At 38.0% G+C, this 23,398-nt stretch overlaps 1 protein-coding gene across 1 annotated transcript in view; it reads left to right on the top strand.

Moving 5' to 3' along the window:
• Nucleotides 1-22,834, top strand: part of LOC114359029 (ionotropic receptor 75a) — a 52,009-nt gene extending 29,175 nt beyond the window's left edge. Inside the window, exons 10-12 of the mRNA XM_028313262.1 lie at nucleotides 19,578-19,744; nucleotides 20,567-20,764; nucleotides 22,771-22,834. Of these exons, the coding sequence (XP_028169063.1) occupies nucleotides 19,578-19,744; nucleotides 20,567-20,764; nucleotides 22,771-22,834 (429 nt within the window). The remainder of the gene's footprint in view (nucleotides 1-19,577; nucleotides 19,745-20,566; nucleotides 20,765-22,770) is intronic.
• The last annotated feature ends 564 nt before the right edge of the window (nucleotides 22,835-23,398 follow it).

The raw sequence follows: 23,398 nt of genomic DNA on the forward strand, positions 1-23,398 counted from the left end.
ACATTTTAAATTATTCTTAGGAATAATTTATAACTTTTACAAATAGGTCTCTTAACTGGTATTTTTCGTTGGGTTTACCATAATATTATGCCTACTTTCTTAAAGCCTTTATTCATACTCGTTTTCAAATACGCTGTAAAGAGCCACAATTTTCTTAATTATTCTGCCTCCTTATTAAGTTAAATCTGTATTCAGAAAGTATTGTGTGGAAGTTTTGGCAACTGCCTTCGTTTAGCCGTTGAAAACGAAATAAATAAACGAATAAGATGATTAAAGTTGTAGATGCCAAAGTATTTGTGTGGTTTAAAACAAAATTTTCAAAAGACAGCAACAAAGGCTTAGCTCACAAAGCTCGGCTCGTCTCCCTCCCCCACTTAGTGAAGACAAAGCAAGCTATACGTTTCAACGCTCGTCTCAGCGTGGCTAATCCTGAGGCTGTGGTCCCAAGTACCAGCTCCGAAGTGGCTCACTTGAAATCGAAATCGCAAGCTTTCTTTGTGTTGGAGAAGATAACTACCATTGTATTGCAGCTACCGAGTCAGATCAGTTTTGTATGAATATTCAGTATTATTTTCGTATTTTTGACTTTGGCTTTCTAGTCTAGAGGATTGTGAGAAGTGGATATTCCTTTTGATGTAGAGCCAACGACAAAGTCTTTGGGCGATTCACACTTTTCAGTATATTTCTCTGACCTCTGTTGTAGTAGACTTTGGTAATTAGTATCACGGTAATTATTCAGTTACCAGCGACATCCGAGCACCCTGTCCCCAGCAGCGCGGCGAACAATCCCGCTCCCGCTCGTTAGGCGCCGCACTCGCGAATTTTGCGCACGTTACTTACTCGCACGGGGCCGTTATACACTGTTTTATTACTCGCCGCAGTGCAGAAAAGTGCTCTAGTAACTTGGGTTTGAAACAAACTAACCCTTTTATTAAATAACGCGAGGTAACATTTCATAATTATGTTAAGCTGGTTTGAAAAGCGTTTGAGAGCATTTTGTTTGAATTTAATATAATTCAAATGTACTTAAAGGCCATGTGCCTCTATTAACGTCTGAATATTGTTTCCCTCAGTTGAGAAATTGGTTGCACGGAATTAGGGACTGCTTAGTGAGTGTGTCAAATTAGAAATATTACTCGTTTAAATAACCTTGCAGCTTCCTTGCACTTTATATCCACTTTAATACTTCTTCTTCCTCGGTCCCTCACTGATGAGTATCGGGACCACATTATAGCGTTCCTCCACAGACTGCGGTCATAAGCTGTATGGTCCGCATGATGCAAACTTCCGCCCTCCGTTTTCCTCTCCGCGTCTGACGGTGACGCGATCTCGTCGGTGCCCTACCATGAGCACGTCTGCCTTCCATTTTATTACTAAATCGTCGAAATAAGCAAGTTACTTACTGACTTTAAAATTGTATACTGTGTCTCGGTACACATGGTGTCACTATAACAATCAAAGTTTGTTACGCGCTGCGTCGTAAACGAAAGCATTCGATCTTAAGTTTCACGCATGTTTAAAATTTAACTCTTGCGCGGTGAATGTCACTATAGGACGTTGGGAATAAACAAAATAGGACAAGTCTGGCGGTTTGGTAGATTTTGTGTTTAAAACGATAATGTGAACAATATGCACACTTGTTTTATTTTTTAAAGGCAGCTAATGATGCCCTTGTTCAGGGAATGGCAGTATTTAAAAAATCTATTACTATTACTAATATTATAAATGCGAAAGTAACTCTGTCTATCTGTCTGTCTTGCTTTCACGCCTCAACCACTAAACCTTTATTACTAAATTTTGATGAAATTTGGCATAGAAATAGTTTGAGTCCCGGGAAAGGACATAGGATAGTTTTTATCCCAGTTTTTGAAACAGGGACGCGCGCGATTAAAGGTTTTCTGTGACAGACAAAATTCCACGCTGGCGAAGCCGCGCGAGTGGAAAGCTAGTATTTCTATAAGCTATTTATTTTTTATTTTTTTTTTATTTTCTTTAATCTAGGTTTTAATATAAATTAAGTGTAATGTGTTTTATGCCTGCATGAAACTTAAAACATTAACTTAATACCACATAGCTTTAAGTCTCCTTTAGTAACATGATTTAAATTCACAGCATTAAATAATAAATGAAGTTACCAATTTTGTTACCTTTCTCTTTAGGCGGAAGACGCAGGGCGACGTGCAAAGGTCAATTTAACTTTAATGGCTCATTAACCGTTAATAGCCCATTAAAGTACTTGATTAGATGTCAAGAGGGTTAATATTTAACTGACAACCAGACCAATGAATAACGAAAGCAATGGCAGTGGAAATGGTTTCCACAGACTTACATAGTTCCTCTACGTTATACTATAGATACCTACCTATATCTAAAATGTTAACTACGCAGCCTTTTGATAACATAAAAATAAATAAACTAACTAATTCTAGTGACTTGTCTCTTTGACGAATAAACAAGAACTACCCACTACCTAGAATTTCTAAAAGTGAACCTGAAGTGGTTCGTTAGTGTTATTGGATCAGCTACTTAAGGTTAAGGTAATTGTGTAAGCCTGGGTCTTCCTAACATAAATTAATAGTAAATACATAAGTAGGTATCTATTTAATGTTTTTGTAAGACATACCAATTTCAGACTGTATGATTAAAAGATTGCGTAATCTGCCTTTCAAAGGCGTACCTTACATACCTTTATAAATAACTAGCTGACCCGGCGAACTTTGTTCCGCCTTAATGGCAATAAATAAGCAGACTTTTTTTTAATTTCGAACGGGATAAAAAGTATCCTATGTCCTTCTCCTGGCTCTAAACTACCTCCCTGACAATTTTCAGCTAAATCGGTTCAGCCCTTCTTGAGTTATAAGCGAAGTAACTAACACGACTTTCTTTTATATATGTTACTGTAAAAGCTCGAATTGCAGTAAATCCTAAGATATTCCAGTAAAACCTAAGATCTACCAATTCCTAATGGTAAATGTCCCAAAAGGTTTACGATTCGAACTCTTACCACCATTTCGTTGGTAAATCTTAGGATTTACATTAATGGCACGGTAAATGTTGAAAAACAAAACAAGCGTTTTTGACAGGTAACAATCGGTCTTATCTACGCATTGCACGAGCGCAGCCTTTTTGTATTGTTTAATATACGAATAATTTAAGAACTAAAAAGAAAGACCACGGCATCACTTTTCATTTTAATACAATTAAACAAACCATGATGCCACTGCCTTGTTTTTTCTTTAGCAACGTAAGATCATGTCATATAAAATAATACTGTAAAGTTTCATCTAAATCAGTTCAGTAGTTTTTGCTTGAAAAGAGTAACAAACATCCACACAAACTTTCGCGATTATAATATTAGTAGGATGCATGCAGTACAAAATTTCAGTGTCCTAGATAGGCTAGATAATTATGATATTTACAGGTATGCGCTACTATCAATGCTGGGTTATTAGATATAGTTCCGATTTTTTCCACTTCACATTTCGTCCATGCCATGGACGAAATAACAAAAATGATAATCCCATGGACTCCATGGTATTATCATTTCTGTTATAATCTTATTAATTAAAAGTTCTGTAAACTTTTACGAAAACAACATCGTTGGTAATGAGTCAGAAGGAATAAAAAAGGGAAACGTAAAAATGTGAACACCAAAACACAAGAAAAAGAAATGATTGCAAATAATTTAAATAAGTTGGTATTAGTTTGTACTTATTACTATCATATGATACCTTTATAATACTGTGTACCTGTTTTGTCTAATAGTTGATGAAAGTAAGTAATTAAGAATTACTCATTGTTTTATTCCTAAAATCAACATCTACCAGCTGACAGAGGTAAAACCTAGCATATACTGAATTCAAATGGTAAAAGCTCGAAAAAGTCGTCGTATTTTCAGAAATACTTACATTTACCAACTCATGTCGGTAAATCCTAAGACTTACACTTAAATCTTAAGATTAACCGTAGTTCGAGCTTTTACAGTAACATATATATAGATTCTGCATCATTATAAAAATTATGATAGGTATTTTATAATGAGTTAAAAATCTACTCTACAATAAGTATTTTAGGACAAATAATGCTTTCCTGCTATTTGTTAATAAAATATTTATTTTAGGTTTAATTAACGAACCCCTTTTCGTCGAATCGAGAATCATTCCAATTAATGCCCGCGGAATGCCGTCCGCCATCTTTATCGGAAAGCACTCGTGATTTAACTTCTTTATAAATGCATTTACAATATAATGAACGCTACATTTTCAACAAATTCAGCTTCACCTTAACCCGGGGAAATCTCATTTATTTGTTTAATGTGAAATTAAAAGTTATTCTTGTTTTTGTAGACTCCTCCGGCGTTCTTAATTATTCGCAGTGCGAGAGCTCTAAATAAAAGTTTTTAAATAGTTTTTAATTGAAAAACTGTTTACGGCTGGGATGTTACGCCGGGTATACACTCTAGCAGACTGGCTATATTTATTTATGGACCATGGTCATCGATTGAAGGAGATCTAGCCTTGTCGTAAGGCACTGGAGCGAGCAAAGTTGCTAGCACCCGTTGGAAATTAATTTCTTATAAGCTTATACGATCGTAAAAGAGAATTAAATTAAAATTTAGACTTATAAACTAGTTTTGTCAGTCAATGTACCTGATCCCAGGCGCATAGCAAGCAATTAGCAAAATTATGTTAATTAATATTAATATAATTGAAGGCTTTATACTTAGCCAATAACTGCATCGAAAACACCGTCTTATTCATATTATGTAATTTGCCTTAAAACCGACTGTTATTAAAACTGTTTTCTTTGATTTGCATACATTTTTTGATAGGCAGAGAGAGAATATTGTTAATGAAGATTTATTTTAAAGAATATTACATTTTCGTTTCATCCTCGCAATTTCTGCTAAGTGTATAACCACCGTTACAGTTGCAGGATCCGTGTTAAATATCAGTTGAAGTTTAGTTAATTACCAAGTCATTCGTTGGGGTTTAATAGACCAACTTTGGGTCAGATCTGCTCCAGACAGAATGTGTTGCAGTGCTCTAAAATAACTTCGGACTTGAGGTTTTCTTTGATAATATTACATTCATTCTGTTACTCGAAGTTGTGTCTATGGCTTCTATTGTAGGGATCTAATTTCGTCGAAGTTACGACTTGATTTATAATGGTTTATAGTTCCAATGTCCGTTTGTGTTATTTATAGACTCCGAACAAAGTTGAAGAGATTATCTTCTACAGAAATAATCAATATCTACCCACCTACCTATCCTGAACCCGCTATTGCTTGCAATATTGAAGTAGTATTTAATATTTAATAACTTCCCTTAATACTTACTTGTCTTCCATAACTAGATATTCGTATGATCAGTGTGTAAGGTACATAATATGTTATACTAGTATTGATAACATAGAGTTGTGTTAAGTTCTGTAAATGCAATGTGTTGCAGCAATATTACGAGACTCTATATTTTTCTATCCCGAAGCTCGCTCGAACGAGGTGTTGAAAATATCTAATATCATTTCCACACAGCTTTTGAGTGGCGAATCGAGCTTTCGGCCAAAACGCAAACGGCGAACCTCATCCGCGCGCCACACCACCGTGACGTGCGGTAGGTTCAACTTATGGGATTGAATAATACTGCTATCCATGATCATCATCATCATGATTTTAGCCATAGGACTTCCACTGTCTAAAATAGACCTCCCCAAAGTTTTTCATAATGACCGGTTAGTGGCGAACTGGCGAATAACGGTATAATGATGACGTCCTTCGCTGCGTTTTTCGGTCCGTAGTCCGTACAGCCTACAATACTGTCGATTTTATCTTATTACTATCTTGAACATTAAAGATCTCAATGGTCACCCTGTAAGTACTCTGAGTTTGTTTATGGACCAATTTAGACGGTTTTGACGATCTTTTTAAACCTGATTCAATAATTTACATAATCGATTTGGCATTGGATTATTTTCGCCATAGAATGAGTGGGGTAGAGTCTTTGAGTAATTTTTCGCTACTTGAATGTTATAAAATACCTGTACCCGGATTCAATACCTACAGAAGGAAGAATACAGTAATAAATGTATCTTTCTTGTTTTCTTTCTTTAGATGGTTTGTGTGGGCTGATAACTGGTAAGGCTACTGGACCCACACCCATGGTCCTGGCAGGCTGCCCGGCTCGCACTCGTGACTGGAGATAGCTTGATAGCGCGCGTTTTTGGAAGAGAGCTCCACGTTGATAAAAACCAAATGCAATGCTCGAGTGTTAGTCGGACGCTGATAGAGGACTACAAAAAAGAATCTGTTAAGGTTTAGTGAAGTCCCTCTTATTCACTTCACTTTTCAGAGCACTGATTGGCTCAGTCTAGCTATGTAAAGACTGACGGCTCAATTGACAGCTCTGGCTTTATTTAATTAGAGAAAATGAAACGACGTAAATAGTATAAATAGACTTGGCTGAGATGTCTAGACACAGTACATAATTTAGATATTCAAATTAATATGATATTATGCCAATTTGTTATTATTTGGCGTGTTAGTTGTTTGTTTGTTGTACTTATGTTTCTTGTTTATGTTTCCCACTCAACCCTTCAAAACTTTTTGGCATTATCTCTAGCCCAATAGCAGTTATGATGTTTTAAGGATTAGAACTTTATTTAGTTTGCAACAGCGAATATCGATGTAACTAACTATCGATTACAAGCCACCGATACTTGTGGGCACTATAGGAGTAATTAAACAAGTCAATGCAGGCGTGTTTGCCGCGGGAAATGAAACTTCCGACGCACAGCGCTCGCGGCCAGCACTAACCTGGATCTAACTGGCTGATGCTAATCTCACGATTTGTGTACACTTTTAGTTTAACGGACATTACTCTTGTTAGAAAATATTTTATATTGCAAGTACTTAGGCTTTTAAAAACTTTTTTATACGTCCCATTATTAAATAGGTATTACTTTAACGCTACCACTGCTTTGGGACAACAAATGGGTGAGTGCTGAGAAGAAGCAACGAAAGAAACTCAATCTCTAATATCCCAAGTGATGTGCAATTGAATTTTGGCCATTAGTAAATAATGGAGCCAAACATCACTCATAATCTTTTAATATTCTATTTTCCTAGATATATTCTACTTTCATAGAAATCCTTGTGATACGATGTACTTACCAGATAGAAAAGCCTATTTTAAGAATGATCGTTTTCTATTGACACCCCTGGAATCGAAACTTACTTCTCTAAAGTAAATGATACAATAATGTAGATATGTATGTATAGTGTGACCGGTAACAAAACCTGATTGAGAACATCCGCTGTATATAAAGGATCGTTGTACCAGCCTAGCTAATTGAATCCCCCCTAATTCGGCCCTTCGCAAAATCTGTTGTAAATCGTAAAATTTGCCGTTACGATTACCTCCTGGAATTTCATTCTTCTCAATTCAATTTCCTTTTTCATTCTTCAAAATCATAAGGATCGATTCTTGGTTAAGATAAGAAATTCAGCTTTTCACAAAACTTGTCCCTATGATAGCATAGCATTGGGGTGTGCTATTCAAGTAAGCATATCTTATCTGTCCTGACCTAAATTTTGGTAAGCTTTATTAATAGATAACTAGGTTAACCCTTTTTCATAGCGAATAATTACAATTTGAAGGACTAAACTAGGTTTCTCATGAAATACCTGAGACCAAACTCTGTCATTTTAATGATGAAATAGTGCCATAGTTTCTGAACTTCATAAATTATAATTGCCATTATAGCAATGTGATTATAGTTTCCAATTAGTCTACATAAATTATTGACAGTGAAAAGGCACTTTCGTTATAAATTGATATTAAAATTGATTATTTATATTTGATAATTGCTGATTGCGAATTTGTTGGTTGCTAAGCCGGGTGTAGGTAGAGGTTAGGGGTTAATGCTTATTCACAAATCTATACTTACTAATAGTATAAGGTGCAAAGATTTAAATTTTTGTATGTTTGTAGTGAATAGGCTCCCAATCCCAAACTAATAGACCGATTTGAAAAATTCTTTCACCATTAGAATCCATTTTTTTTTCTGTTGAACATGGGCATATTTTTTTTAATTTGAATTTTTAAAGTGTTTCTTAAATATCTACCCGTGCGAAGCCGGGGCAGTCCACTGGTTTGACATAACTCAGAAGCCTAAATCCTTAATAAACCAATCGGAATCGCAAATCACTTCGGATATTTAGACTGATTCGCTTACAGAAGCGGTGGTTGGCTTTGTCTAGTGTACAATAATTCCAGGTTTGATTATTGGTTATAATAATAATAGCTATGGAAAAATAGTAATGTTTGTGCTAGAGTATTACAAAAGTTCGTGGTCGACTAACTAACATAACTATGGTTAATGAAGTATCACAGAGACTGCAATCGGAATTAACAATAAGGATTAATTAATAATTCGTTAGTGAATTAATTACAAAGGTTTAGTGGTGTGTTTGTAATGGAAATATGTTGGTTTTCATCAGTAGAATGACACTCACTAAATATAATATAATCTTTGTGAATATTTTGATTTAAAACGTTTGTTTTGACATTTACTCTCCTCTCTAATTTTCCAATTCTATATTTAATATTTTTCGTCAGATTTTTAAAGTTTAATAATTTCCATTGTTCTTATGTGTACCACACCTTAGTGTGTTTTTATAACAAATAAATATTAGTTCAAATCGCAATCTACAATGGCGTGCGCGCGCGCCCCGCCCGCGCTAAACTCTGTGGAAAGCGCCCCGCCCGTTGTTTATCGAGCCCCGATAGCGGGGCAATGTGCACATTCGTTACCCTGGCCCCGTTGCCCCGTTGCAATGGGGCAACATGAGCGGCCTTGCTGACCGCCTGCTGGTGCATAAACTGGTAACAGGATAAGGCTTCGCGAATTCGCGATACTGTAGGTAAACCTGCAAAGAAATGCCAGCGGGTCATTCATCATCATCATCATCATCTCAGCCATAAGTATGACGTCCACAGCTGAACATAGGCCTCCCCCAGTGCTTTCCATGTTGCCCAGTTGGTAGCGGCCCACCTTGTGGGACCGACGACACAAGGTGGACTGATTGATGACTGCTGCGTTTTCCGCAGCGGGTCATTCTTTCGGATAAAAATATATTTTTATCCCAGTCATTTGGTATCTTGATAAAACGTCACGGTCGTATAAATAGTGTTACCTAATGTGATCATAATAAAAGAAATAACGTACTTCAAGACAGCTATTAAAAGCATCTGACATCGTTCGGTGATTCCCATCTAACCTATCTTTACCTTTTCAAGCCCAACATATTCCAGTGACCCCAATTTCCCACGGATTAACGCTATCATTTTATCAGCAAGTTATCTGGCGCTTATATTTGTTTTGCGTTTAGACGCAGCAGTTGTTGCTGAAAGCCCTCGGAAGGGGCGTGGCGCGGGCGCACGCGATTGCGAGCCCTGTAATTTGTGCAGGCGTTCATTAATCGCTGAAAGACTAAATTAATCGTGTTTATAGGCGTATTCTTAAAGGAATGTTTTGGTTTACGCTGGATTGCAGTCTAGTTATGGAAAAAATTAAAACCTGGCTTTAAGAACTGGTTGATAATTGAATACCACTTCGCAATAAGGATTGTTATCAAGCTTATGGCCTTATGATACGATATACACAACCACACTCAAGAATAATGATATATTTAAAAACCTGTGAATGATTTTGTATTATAGTGCAATAAATTATAGATAGACCAATCTTAAGCCTTAAGTCTACTTTCAATAGATTTATGAAAGACGTTTCTTAATACAATCTAAGTTTTAATAATAATTAAAGTGTTATGTCAAGATGGCAGCCTCAAAGTGAAAGTTAAAAAACTGTAACTCTCTCGTGGGCTGTTTCAATTTAAGTTCCGACACTGGCTGATTGTCTAGCTTGTTTGCCTTAACTTAAATTAAACATAGTTACATATAGTTAAAAAATACCTTCCTAGAAAACGAGCTTAGAAACAAGTCTGATAATTTGTTTCGGAACTAAATTGCTAAATAACGAAAAAGAATTTAATTTAATGCCAGAATAAGGTCTAAATTGTATTATCGTGTCTGTGACTGTTTCTGTTATCAGGACAATGTTTCATTGGGCCGCTTAATCAAATTCTTGCAGACTTTGTTCTCGTACTCATTTTTTTATTCGTAAACTTTAGTTAGTTCTATGTTATTTAGGTATTACTTTTTGTGTCGACAACGACACAAAAACAGCAGTGGTAGTTACTGTTGGTAGATGCCTTCGTTTAAGTGCCGTATGGATGAATTCATAAAAACGCATATAAAAAGACTACCAATAAATGAATTTTACTGGAATTAATTTTATGAATGGAATAACTGTAAATTTGGATAGCAAATATTATTTTTGAGTCCTTTATTCCCAGTAATTTCTGATAAAGTAAAGCGATTGCCACCAAAATGGCCGATTCGGCGAAAAATAAAGCAACGTTCAAAAAGCTAACGAACCAAACGTTTTATTGCGAGTGTGGACACAGCCTAATTCCGCGCTATGCCCAATGGCTATGTACTGATAAATTAATTTGGGTTTCGGTAATTTAGCCTCTTTTTGGAAGCTAATTTATCCAGTGACAGGTAGACAGCTAGAAGGTACTTTTCAGTAGTTGCTGTCAAGCCTTAAAACATTATTAGGTAAGTAATCTGATCTTAAACTGTCTGAAAAAAAAGAAAAGGAAAAAAGTTGCAAAAACGATACATCCCAAAATATGTATAAATCAAAAGGTAATATTTTTATCCATATTTTATTCATAATCCACAATCGTAATAATACCTACCAATGCATGATGATTTTCAAGTTAATAATACTCGTACATTAATGAAGATTAAATCAGCTGTTCTTCCAAAAACAACATTTATCTATCATTCCTGTAAAGTATGTCCAACATTGAGTCTGGGACCTTCCATAGCCACAATTCTGGCCAGAGCAGTGCAATTTAAATGCGAATCGATTACTAATGTACTCGTAAGCCGCGTGTAATCGAGATAGTGTTGTTAATCGGATCGGTGACCGCGGATCTCCGGCGCGTGGGCGGGCAGCAAGCGAACTGCGCAACTTCGCGCTCGTTCCGTACACAATATTTATCTTAATTTTGCTCAGCGCTATATTAATTGCTTTACAATACTGTATAATCCATTAGAGATCATAAGTAGAAATTCTACCCTTACAAGACTGCTATACAAAGTGAAGTGTCCAGGATTTTTTTTATTCCGGATCCGGACTCGTTCACCCTGTGAAGTTTCCCCGTAAGCCCCTCATACTACAAATTAACCTGTTCGCAAGGTATTTATGGTATTTTAAGGCAAAGGGGCGAAAGATACGGGGCGAATGACTGTGAGACTAATTTTTTTATCATACTGATTGAATAAGATTTTCCTTAATCAGTTGGCCAAAAGATATTATTCGATGTAAAAACTCTGTTCAGCAGATATCTGTTCACTAAAATTAAACTAGACGCTGCTCTACTATTCCAAAGCCATTACGTATGCAAAATAAAAACATAATATATTTTCCGCACCAAAATTTTCACACCTAGCAAAAACAATTTGGAAATTTTGGCAAGGAATACGCAAGAAGGATGTGCAGGAACGCCGAGCATTTCCCCGGGAGAGGTATAAGCGGATTTTAGTAAGAGCAAAATGAAGGAAACGCGGGTGTTGTGCGAACTTCATTTTGTTATGAGCAAAAATATGTGTTTAACCTCTTTCGTGCGAACAAACATGTTCCGAATTATGGGAAACAAGTGTTCGTGTTCCTACCGAAATGTGTGTGTACACAAGCCTTGGAACTACAAAACATCTTCTCGTCTTTTCAATTAAGTGAAATAAATATTCCGTATATTACGTAATACCGTCAGAAATGGAGGCACATCGCCAGGAGTGATTGAACACCCCACCGTGTACCTACCTCGTCAGCGCAACCACGACAACTCTGACAAGAGTGCCCGACTAAGAAGAAGAGAAATAAATATTTATGTGAAAATTAAAAGTACATACTTACTAAACGACTAATAATAAACTTGAATTGCACCGATAATTCAGTAGATCTACTTACCAAGTTTTTATTTCTCGTGTTTATACCAGTATTTCTCTGTTTATATTAGCGAATTCTACCAGCTTTTAACGCTGCAGCGCTGCTAAAAATCCGGGTCTTTCCTAACAAGTTTTGGTATGATTAATTTAAACTGAGCGGAGCTGTATTTGAACAACCAGCCAGTATGTAGCCAGTTGTAGTGTTTTGTTCCAAAAATCGCGTCACCCCGCGCTGGGAAATGCAGTCCTGCTGTCGGGTCCGTCAATACATGGACTACTCAAATGTAGTTTTGACGAATGTTCCGGCCATTTTCCTGCACAGTTTTTTGACTAACAATGTTCTCACGTACTTGTTGCATTGATGTATTTCTTGTTGATTACCTTACGAGCAGACCAGAACAATATTGATAAGTAGTTGGTAGATCACGTAGCTGAGACCGATGAGAATCTGAAGAAACGTCATGAATTCGTTGGCGCGATGCAGCCAAATGACTTCCAGTGCTAGACAAAAGCCTCCCGGAAAAGGTCCTGCGCTGTCCACAGCTTAAATACCATGTACTAAAACCTAGCACGACGTCCTACCACGCCATGCCTCCATTTTGTCATCGCTTGTCCATCATAAGTAGACCACTGGGAAATCTATGGCAATGAAAATAACACTAAGTGATAATAGGTCAACCAATCTGAAAAACACAACCTCTTGATCTAGATTTCACGTATCATGTCCCTTTATACCTAATTCATGTCCCTGTATATTAACTTATTCTATGGACGAGGTTCGCATGATATTTTCAAATTAGCAATGCAGATTCAGCTGATTCTGCACTCGCCCGTCACTTGCCGACTAATTCTTTGTAAATATACAGGGTGTAAAAGATAGGTCGGCAAGAATTTTAAGAGAAAACTCAATTTTTTTCCCGCACTACATCATTTGTCTTTTTTGGTGAAAATTAACATGGTCTTTATTTTTTTTAACGCTTAAATCATACAGTCTCGGCTACAGTCCTTAGTTATTTAAACAATATTACTGCAATTTAAATTATTTAGGGTATTTTTAATCTGGGACTACTAGGGTGATTTTGACAAGGTACCTACTTTGAAAAATAACTTTAAAGCCATTGTTCTCTACTCGGAGATGGTTCAAACTTACCATTTCTAAATATTAATGCCGTTCTTACACCCTGTATTTACACCGTCGCTAAGTTTCTGTAAAACATGCAGGATTGTAAATGAGGGTAGGTGGCGATGAACTTGCCGTGTGAAGTTTTAATAAATATAAATTGAGACATTTCTTTTGAAGCTTTCTAGAAAACACTGAATAAAGGTGATGTACGTTTGAACCCACCCTTTGTGGATTCAAGGAGTCGCAAGGTGACTGAGTGTACATTTTTGATAAGCTTGAAAGAAAATCCAAGTCCCCGAAAAAACTAGTTTTATTTTCTGTCTGCTGTGCTCTGTTTAGCATATTTTTATTTTACCTCGGTCTGAATCTGACCTTGTTTGTCTTTAATCACACCAGAGGGGGTATTTTCCAAACGAAAAGATGATATTGCGACGATACGACAGAGTTCACAAAATATTCTGGCTATGAATGTTGCTACCTAACTTATTCTGTAAAAATTTCAGTATAGTTGTTTCTTAGATTTATTTAATCGAATGTATTCACTTATCCAAAAGCTAAAATGAAATCTGCGTAAAATAGTATTATAGAGTTAATGCAGTGAAGCAAAAAGCCTATAAAAATCACTGTTCATGATTAATATTCTATTCAAAGCCTCTCACCAAACCCACCGAAGGGTGTGTGGCAACCAAATCCCAACTAATATTATAAATGCGAAAGTAACTCTGTCTGTCTGTCTGTCTGTCTGTCTGTCTGTCTGTCTGTCTGTCTGTCTGTCTGTTACGCTTTCCCGCTTAAACCTCGCAACCGATTTTGATGAAATTTGGCATAGAGATAGTTTGAGTCCCGGGAAAGAACATAGGATAGTTTTTTTCCCGGTTTTTGAAACAGGGACGCGCGCGATAAAGTTTTTCTGTGACAGACAAAATTCCACGCGGGCGAAGCCGCGGGCGGAAAGCTAGTCAATGTATAAACGAACACTTTTTCACACAACACTGAATAACAATACCTAATGCGGAACCCAAAGATCTCCATAGCAGCGAATCCCCTAAATCAGCCGGCCGACACCCGTGAAAAGGCTCAGATAAACGAAAACAATTCCTTCGTTGAATTTATTTGCGCCTCTAATTACATTAACACCCCCTGGGGGCCGGAGCACCCCACTCAGCAATGCTATGCGATCACCATGGTCCACATAGCACGGTTGATATTTCTTTAAGAATAGATGCTATCAATCACAATCCGACTCTAGATCAAATATAAGTATTTTAGCATTAGCCAAACTGGCTTAAAGATACTCAGTGTTGTCATAACAATTTCGTTCTCGGCTGAACAAATTCTGAATTATTACTTAGCAAATGAAAATGTAATTAATTAGGTAGTTGACACCATTAACTTATAATTCAAGAGATAACTTCTTTACGGAGCCATTCGTTTCAGCCCTGAAAACCCAATTAGTTTTCAATTTTCTCCAAAATTTGATTTATATAGTTCACATAAATTACTTATTCTATTTAGCTGCGGAACAAATTGATATCTTATTGCTGTATACTCGTGCAAAATGCAAGAGGAAAACCTGGTGAATAAAAAGGTCAAGTCAAAGTGTCAATCGATTGGTGGTGTCAAGTCAACCACTCAATGACCCCGGTTACGCGTGACGCAAAATAATGTTTTTGTTATATAACAAAATATTACTTTCCTGCCACTTCGAACTGTGATAGAATAACCCGCCCAAGTAAAAATATTTCTTGAGAAAAAACCACTCCCAAAAGAACTCACCTTTTCCTCTCTCTATCGCTTGGGTTTATAACTAATTGAGCTTACAACACTAGTATGCTGTAAATAAAATAATTGGGACGTGTAAAAGTGCTCTTAATAATAAGCCAACTACTAAGAACCATATTAATTAATTAATTTCAATTTTTTTGCACGAACTGGCTCTATCGTCTGAGAATCTCAATTGAACCGTTTTGGCTTAGCAACTTGTACTTCGGAGGGCACGAAACTGTATTTTTTTCGTGATTTTCACAATGTTTGGCTCACTTGAGAATCAAACCCAGTACAAGTCACTTTCTTACTTGTGCACTAGGCAACCCTAATGCCTTCATGTTGCGAAGGAATGGCGGTGACGATTGCTTAAAATTAGTCGACCTACGAACCCGTACGAGGCCTTTCTCTTCTATAGTAAAACTAATACAATATTTATTTATAAACTAATTCAATCTGTATTTATAGCACTTCTATGTAGGCCGGCAATTACCGGGGCTCAAAACAATTGTAATCGACAATAAACTAATTAAATAAACAAATATCTATGGAAATGCGATTCGAACAATAACGGATTCCGGCCAGAATTATTTCATTAAGGACGGAGGTAATATTATGTAAATTGGAATTCCTTGTAGCGGATAGACCTGGTACTAATTATTGTACTTATTGCTGACTATAGCCTTCGGACCCGGCCCCGGTCGCGCGGATTATGAACGGTATCCAGAACTAGTAAAATAAATTTTAATTTTCAAAGTTGAGTTTATTTCATGTTAACTAACTTGTGTTTATGGTGCCTATCTTCTATTTTAAAATAAGGTGTGCTAAATAATACGTTAAAAGTATTTCCTTGTCACCTTTCTAGGTACGAATGAATACCTACGACATTATTATCATAACTAGATGCAAGTACTCATAACTTGTATACAACTTTGGGTTGGACCAAACTTTCAATCTGCTGTTGAATTTCAGATAGAGGCTAGATAGATATTATATAAACTTCTAAACAGATTAGCAAGTAAACCCAGGTATCAAGCATTCAAAGTACAAGTACATTTATCTATGTATATCTATACTTATAATAAATCTGTAGAGAGGTCAATTCTGTACATGAAATATATTTTCAAAATAACTATCAGGGGGTGATTAGTGATCGATACTGATGCCAAAAATGCAATCAGTATAATTGTTGTCTGTCTGTCTGTATGTTCCTTATAGAAACAAAAACTACTCGACGGATTTTAACGAAATCCGTAGAATTATTCTCTATACTCCTGGGCAGGTTATACCTAGTATACGTAGGAGCAGAGTAGTGAAGGAAAATTTTGGGATAATAAACTGACTGACTGACATTTCAACGCACAGCCTAAACGGCTAAACGTAGGCACTTGAAATTTGGAAGGGACGTAGCTTAGGTACCGTAGAGGTGCACTAAGAAAGGAATTCCCTAAATTCCCACGGGAACGGGAGTTAGCGGGAAAAAACATTTGTATGAAAAAATCTAAACCGCGTAAGATAAATGAAGGGGGTAAAACGGAATCCACGCGTACGAAGTCGCGGGCGGCCGCTAGTATTATAATAAGATTAGTGCTTTCAGTTATCGATTTATTAATTTATAATAATACAAAGTTTACCGAGAAACTATGAAAATGTATCTCCATGCCAATAATTAAATCGAATTTCATTTTAAGTCGTAATAAATTGAAACTTAGTTTTAAAAGTCATAACAACGTCGCGTCAATGATCAGGCGCGTGAACTTCTCAATTATAAATTTAATTACACAAAATTGTTACATTGTCTACAAGTTCTTAATTAGGTCACAAACTGAAAGTTTAAAACAAATACAAGAATTTCTAGCAGGCCTGGCTCACTCCGCGCGGTACATCCGATAATTACCTACAGCGAAGCGCCCTGCCGGCGGGTATTATATCAGTCGAGTGTCACGCGCGCGCCCGTCAGGACGCTGGCGTGCGTTGTAGTAACTAATTCTATGATCGAAGTATTATTTAAAAATGGACATAAAGAGAAAGAAATATTATTGTGCGGCGTTCGGGTGTTTAAATTCGAAAAGAAATCTACCGGATTTATCTTTTTTTTCGCTTCCCAAAGATGCTGAAAGGTATGTTGACCATGTAGGTAATCAATAATTCTTAGGATAGTAAAGGAACCTAACCTACCATGACTACTGCTCAGAATGCGTTCGTTCGTTTCAGCCAAAATAAATGACGTCAACTGCTGGGCAAAGGCCTCTCCCAAGGTTTTCCATAATGAATGCGTACTTACCTACATACGTACCTCATAACAAATAAGTAGATTAATTATTTTTTTTACTAGACACTACTAGACAGCAACCCTAACAGCGTAAGAAGAGTTCAGAGGCACGCGATAAAAAGAGACAAAACTTGTAGGTGAATAAAATTGTAGGTACGTAGTGCTGTGCGAGCTGAATTCCACTGTATCGCGTCGTAGCAAGACTCGCATTTATTTAAATCGTCTTGCGGAGTAATCCTTCTGTACCTGTACTATTACTTATTCTGTGTTTCTAGGAAATTGATCATCCGATTAACTTGTTATTGAAAGACGTCGCAATTAACTGTTCGCTACGTAGAATTTATCATTTGAATAGATGATTGAAGTTCAAACTAAAATTTTATTTCATTTAACTGTAGTGAAATGAACGAGAACCATATTAATAAGACATTACTATATTCTGATACAAATAAATAAATTCAAACATCAGCCGGCGTGCAGCGATGGCGATCAGACTTAAATGCATTGATCGCCATCGCTGCTGCACGCCGGCTGATCGCGTGTGATCGCGTTGGTTTGGCTGAATCTTAAGCCCTACTAATTCACCATTTACAATGACGTAAATATATTTGTAATCGAGCCTGAAAGCAATCAGTGTAATTAAATGATAACAGCCAATAGCAACCCGATATTATTAGGTAGTGCGCCATTATCCTCATAATCTGTCACTCGCTTCTGCCTCACTTGCCGACAATGCGGCCAAATTGCCGAAGATCAAACGCAGGAGTCCGTTAGCTCGTTAGCTCGGTTCTGGTACACTTGCGAGAAAGACACTAGCGCGGAAGACATTTGCGCGTATGGACACTTGCGCGAAACTTGACTTTTCGCTAGTGACCGACCGAATATTCGTTTTCGTTTTCGTTTTCGGCCATTTTCGGCCAAAAAATGGACATTCGGCCATATTTTCGTTTTCGGCCAAAAACCAGCCGAAGCTTCGGCCAAACCGAATATCAGAAATACGTGAATAAGATGGTGACGTTTATCGTTCCGATATCTTCGGGAGTGAATCTGATGCACTCATGGTTCCAATCAGACTTGAACGGACGCGGTATTGTCACACTCTTTTGAAGTTTTGAAGTGAGGTTACATTGTAAAGGGTGTCCAGCGAAAATTTTCCAAGTTCAAAATTGAATACAAATAAAACCAAAGAGTTTTCATTAAGTTTAATTGTTTCAAAATAGAGTCTAATGCGGATTTGAAATACGCCATGAGTNAAACTGGGTAAAGAGCAACACGGATATTCGACATAAGCTTCGTTTTTTCCACATTCATCCGAACGAAGGCCTACCTGTTGGGAAACTCGATTAAGGTCTTCAAGCATTCCGATAAGGTCTTCCAACGGTTCTGCCTTAGTACGCAAAACAGACGGACGATGAGGCAGCAAGGTTCTGAAGTGGAGGCCACGTACCGGAAAGCGCAGCTTAGGACTCATAACCACAAGATGGACCGACGACCTCGTAAAGGTAGCAGGAAGGCGCTGGATGCAGTCCGCCACCAACCGGGCAACCGGCCATTGTGAAAATCTGCATCGGATCCTGTGTTCAGCAGTGGACGTCCTATGGCTGATATGATGATGATGATGGCTCGTGGTTTTGTGAGTAATCGATAATCAAAAAGGAAAAGTTGGCACCCCTGGCGATTGACAGGACCTTACTCTACAATGGTGCCATCTTGATGAGTGCAAATGCGATAGTCCTCCTACCACTTTAGCGCTCACAAGTTGGCGCCACTGTCTTCGCTACTAGCAAGTGACAGGACCTTACTCTACAGTGGCGCTAACTGGTGAGCGCTAAAACGATAGCCCTCATTTTTGTAACACGTGATTTGAATGACTCTAAAATTCGTTCCGCCAACATAAAACAGGGTATATTATGAAGGAGTAAAAGTTTGTTTGATTTTACAAAACACTTTAATTATTTGCTAGTCCATATAGGCTCATTATCAGTAACCATTCATTATCAGGTGATCCGTCTGCTCGTTTGCCTCTTGTCACATAAAAAACCAAATGCAATGGATGGATACCCATAACGTAAAAATGGTTATAAAATACTTCAATTTTATGAAGTGCTGTTTTGTACCAAATTAAAGGAATTAAAATCATTATTTAGTTGTAAATAATCCAGAATTCTTACGAATATAACCAAATATTAAATTTATAGCACATGAACTCAATTCCGATATTAATATCGGAATTCCGATATTGAGATCTAATATCGGAATCCAATATCGGAATTGAAAACCTTCCGATATTACATGCCCTACATCAGTCCTCTATGATTCGTTCCTTTAACCTCGTTCGTAGGGCTTGTTCGCCTTCCACATGGAGCTGAACCCTGGGTACCGGCTGATCCAGGAGACGTACCGCGAGGACGAGAAGTGCGACCTGGTGGAGATCGACTACATCAACGAGATCGACCCCTGGGTGCCGGGGCAGAAGCGCTCACCTTTCAAAGACCTCTTCAAGATTAAGTAACTTTTATAATAATTATAAAGATTTTAGCTTGGCACGAAGAATAATCACTTCCCCCAACTGTTATTTCTATTATTCATATTCAATCAAAATTACATTTAAACTCAAGTGCGGATTTAAAACTGGTGGAGTTCGACTACATCGACGAGATCGACCCCTGGGTGCCGGGGCAGAAGCGCTCGCCTTTCAAAGACCTCTTCAAGATTAAGTAATTTTATGGCGTAGTTTTTGCCCAACCACGATCTTATTTCTATTATTCATATTCAATCAAAATTACATTTAAACTCAAGTGCGGATTTAAAGCTGGTGGAGTTCGACTACATCGACGAGATCGACCCCTGGGTGCCGGGGCAGAAGCGCTCGCCTTTCAAAGACCTCTTCAAGATTAAGTAATTTTATGGCGTAGTTTTTGCCCAACCACGATCTGGTAAGCGTATTCAAGAACTGATCTATTATCGGATATATTGTAGTCTTGGGCTCATATTAAGAGAAGACGATCAAAACTAGATTCAAACATGAATCAAAACAACATGAAACTTCTCAATTTCGATTGGTAAATACTCGTAATATTTAGGTTAATGTCGAGTCAAACTTGAATATCTTACTATGTATTAAATAATTAACTATGGAGATTTTCATCAGCGGTAAAAAAACAAAGCAGCATCAGCACCTTACCTATTACAAAATATAACTCCCTCAAATTGTCATCACCACTACTTAATTGAAGAATGATTCAGAAGCTCTAACCTTCAACTAAGATCTATAAATTTAGCATTGACGGTCTACTCCTCCTCTTTAGATTTTGGGATGTTCTATTCCAGCTTCATCAAAATCCGTGAGTCTGGCATCCAGTCGTGCATCCACCACCGTCTACACGTACCACGGCCGCGGTGCTCGGGCACCGTGGCAACTTTCAGCAGCGTCGGCGTTGCTGATATGTACCCGGCACTGCTGGCTACGCTTTATGGAATGCTGTTAGCGCCAGCTGTGCTGATGCTGGAGATAGTCTACCACCGCCTGTAAGTCCTATTATCTGTTGGGCTTCAACTGAACTATGTGTATCTGTACAGTAAAGAGCAACTAAAGGGGAGAGTCGCAGTAGGTACCTCCGTGGCTGGAATAAGAGGACTTGTCCTTCAAGTAAGTAAGTAGGTACAGTGACAACTTATTATAGTGTAGCTGGAACCGGCTCCAATGTGCTGATCGCCTGTAACTCTTCGTCGTCATAGAGTTGACACCTGTGTCCTTCAGCACCGTCGGGTGGCTGATATTTAACCGGCGCTGCTGGCCACGCTTTATGGAATGCTGTTAGTGCCAGCTGTGCTGTTGCTGGAGATAGTCTATCACCGCCTGTAAGTCCCCAAACCACTACAGATATGGTATCGTCCACTAAAGTGCCGAAGTTGCTAACTAAAGAACACGCTGAAGATCACCGCTACTGCCTTCGCTGGACCAAAACTCTATGACATTGGTGGGCTTATCCTCAATTAAGTAAGAAGGCGGCCTCCATTGTGTCTTTCAGCAGCGTCGGCGACGACGATATACCCGGCGCTGCTGACCACGCTGTATGGAGTGCTGTTAGCGCCAGCTGTGCTAATGCTGGAGATAGTCTACCACCGCCTGTAAGACCACCACTTGACCTCCCACTGAATGATGTTTTCAAGAAGTGGAGGAAAGAATATTGGAGTCGGTAGGTACCGCCACCGCTGGACTGAGACTCCTGGACACTTCCATGTCGATTTCACTGACTGAGGACTTTCCCTCAAGTAAAAGGTACGGTAATTGTTAAGAGCTGCTATCAGCTGTGCCGATCACTAACTAACCCCTGTAAGCCTCCGTCATTATAGAGCTGACTCCAGTGTGTCCACGGTGTTCGGGCACGGTCTTCACATTCAGTAGCGCGAGTGTCGCTGATACGTTCCCGGCGTTGCTGGCCACGCTGTATGGAACGTGCTACTGCTACTGACACCTGCCTGTGATCATTTTGGTGATCATCTGCCATCGCCTCTTCCCCATTATCACAGGCCGTCCACTGCCTGTCGCTCGAAACGTAACTTCAAACTCCTCCAATGTTCTACTGGTAAAGGACAATGACCAACAATGTATGGAGTGTGGTCCAAATGTCCACCACTAACGAGACCTATCTAGTAAAATAGTGTACTAAATACTGATTCATTATAACCAAACCGCAATCAAAAATATGCTGTCAGTAAAAAGTTATGACTGAATGAAAAGTCATGTTTTATACCTTTTCATCCGAAAAATGTTCTTGATATCATTCTATCCATCGCACATTTTGGATTAATCTATGCATGTTATGTCATGTCGTTTAGTGTGCCGTGTTAGATTCTCGCTAAAAGGAAAAAAAATAAGCTCAGAAGAAAGACATCAATATTGGAATTATGGTCGGGTGGTCGCTGCTCCGCCCCTATTGGTTGTAGGGTGATGTTATATAACCTAAAACCATCCTTGATAAAGATAGCCCATTCATAACAGAAATATTTTTTCAAATCGGACTAGTAGTTCCTGAGATTAGCGCGTAAACTACTACAATTTTTCATACGGTCATAACGTTTTACTGACAGCTTATTTTTTTTTCGTCCCATACTGAAAGTTAATCTCTATTTATTGGACTATAAGCCAATATAGGTCTCATTAGTGGTGGACATTTGGACCACTTTTGGTCATTGTCCTTTCCTTACGAGTCCAATGATAGTTTAACTTTCCCTCGGGACAAACTTGACCTTCACAGGATGGGTTTTTATTGGCGATAAAGCTGTAGATCCTGGCTACACAGGAGTTGCAGCGGTGGTAACGAGAGGTGGAAATAGTCCCGTGCCTGTCGAATAAAGATCAAGCAAGACAGAGAGAACCGTAGTCGATACAACCAACACTGGACCGAGACTCGTGGACATCGGATCGGTAGCTGACCATCATACACCTGTCTCCACTGTGGCCAAGTTTAGCAGCTTAGGCGACTGACATGTACCTACTTTTTAAAATAAACTTTTTTATTTTCTTTCAGAACGGAGCTGAGGGCCAAGTCGAAGAAAAGAAGGTGTATATCTAAGTTACAGCGGCGAAATTAAGTCGGAAAATATATATTTAAAATTTTACTCACCATTAGGTAAAGTGCACAGATAATAATATAATACTAATTAATAAGCTTTACGTAAAAATATGGACTTGTCGTTAGTGTTGAAATTACCAATGATCAGTGGCGGATTAACGTATAAGCACTACAAGCACGTGCTTGGGGCCCCTGTTCTCCAGGGGCCTCCATCCTCTGCAGTTTCTATGGCAAAGTTTCTTAGAATTTTCTGTTCTTTCATAATATAAACGCAAAATTTTTGAAAAATGGGTAGTTTAAAAGATAGCATGTCCCTTACATTAAAAAAACGAGCTTGACTGTACCTTACAATGTTGAAATTTCACAGTATGGAATGTCATGTATGTTGTAAGGTACATTTAAGAATAAATACGACAGTAATATTATTGTAACTTGACAATTTTAACATTGAAACCTGATGTAAGTAGAGGTTGCATTCGAGTTTTCATTAACAAAATGAAGAGAAGAGATAGAAACAAGACAACTTAGTGTTCACAAATGCAGTTGGAGGCATCAAATACACATCACCAACAAAACATTTAGT

The sequence above is a fragment of the Ostrinia furnacalis genome, unplaced genomic scaffold (genome assembly GCF_004193835.3).
Source record: "Ostrinia furnacalis isolate ACB-3 unplaced genomic scaffold, ASM419383v2 OfSCF0312, whole genome shotgun sequence".
Lineage (NCBI taxonomy): Eukaryota > Metazoa > Arthropoda > Insecta > Lepidoptera > Crambidae > Ostrinia > Ostrinia furnacalis.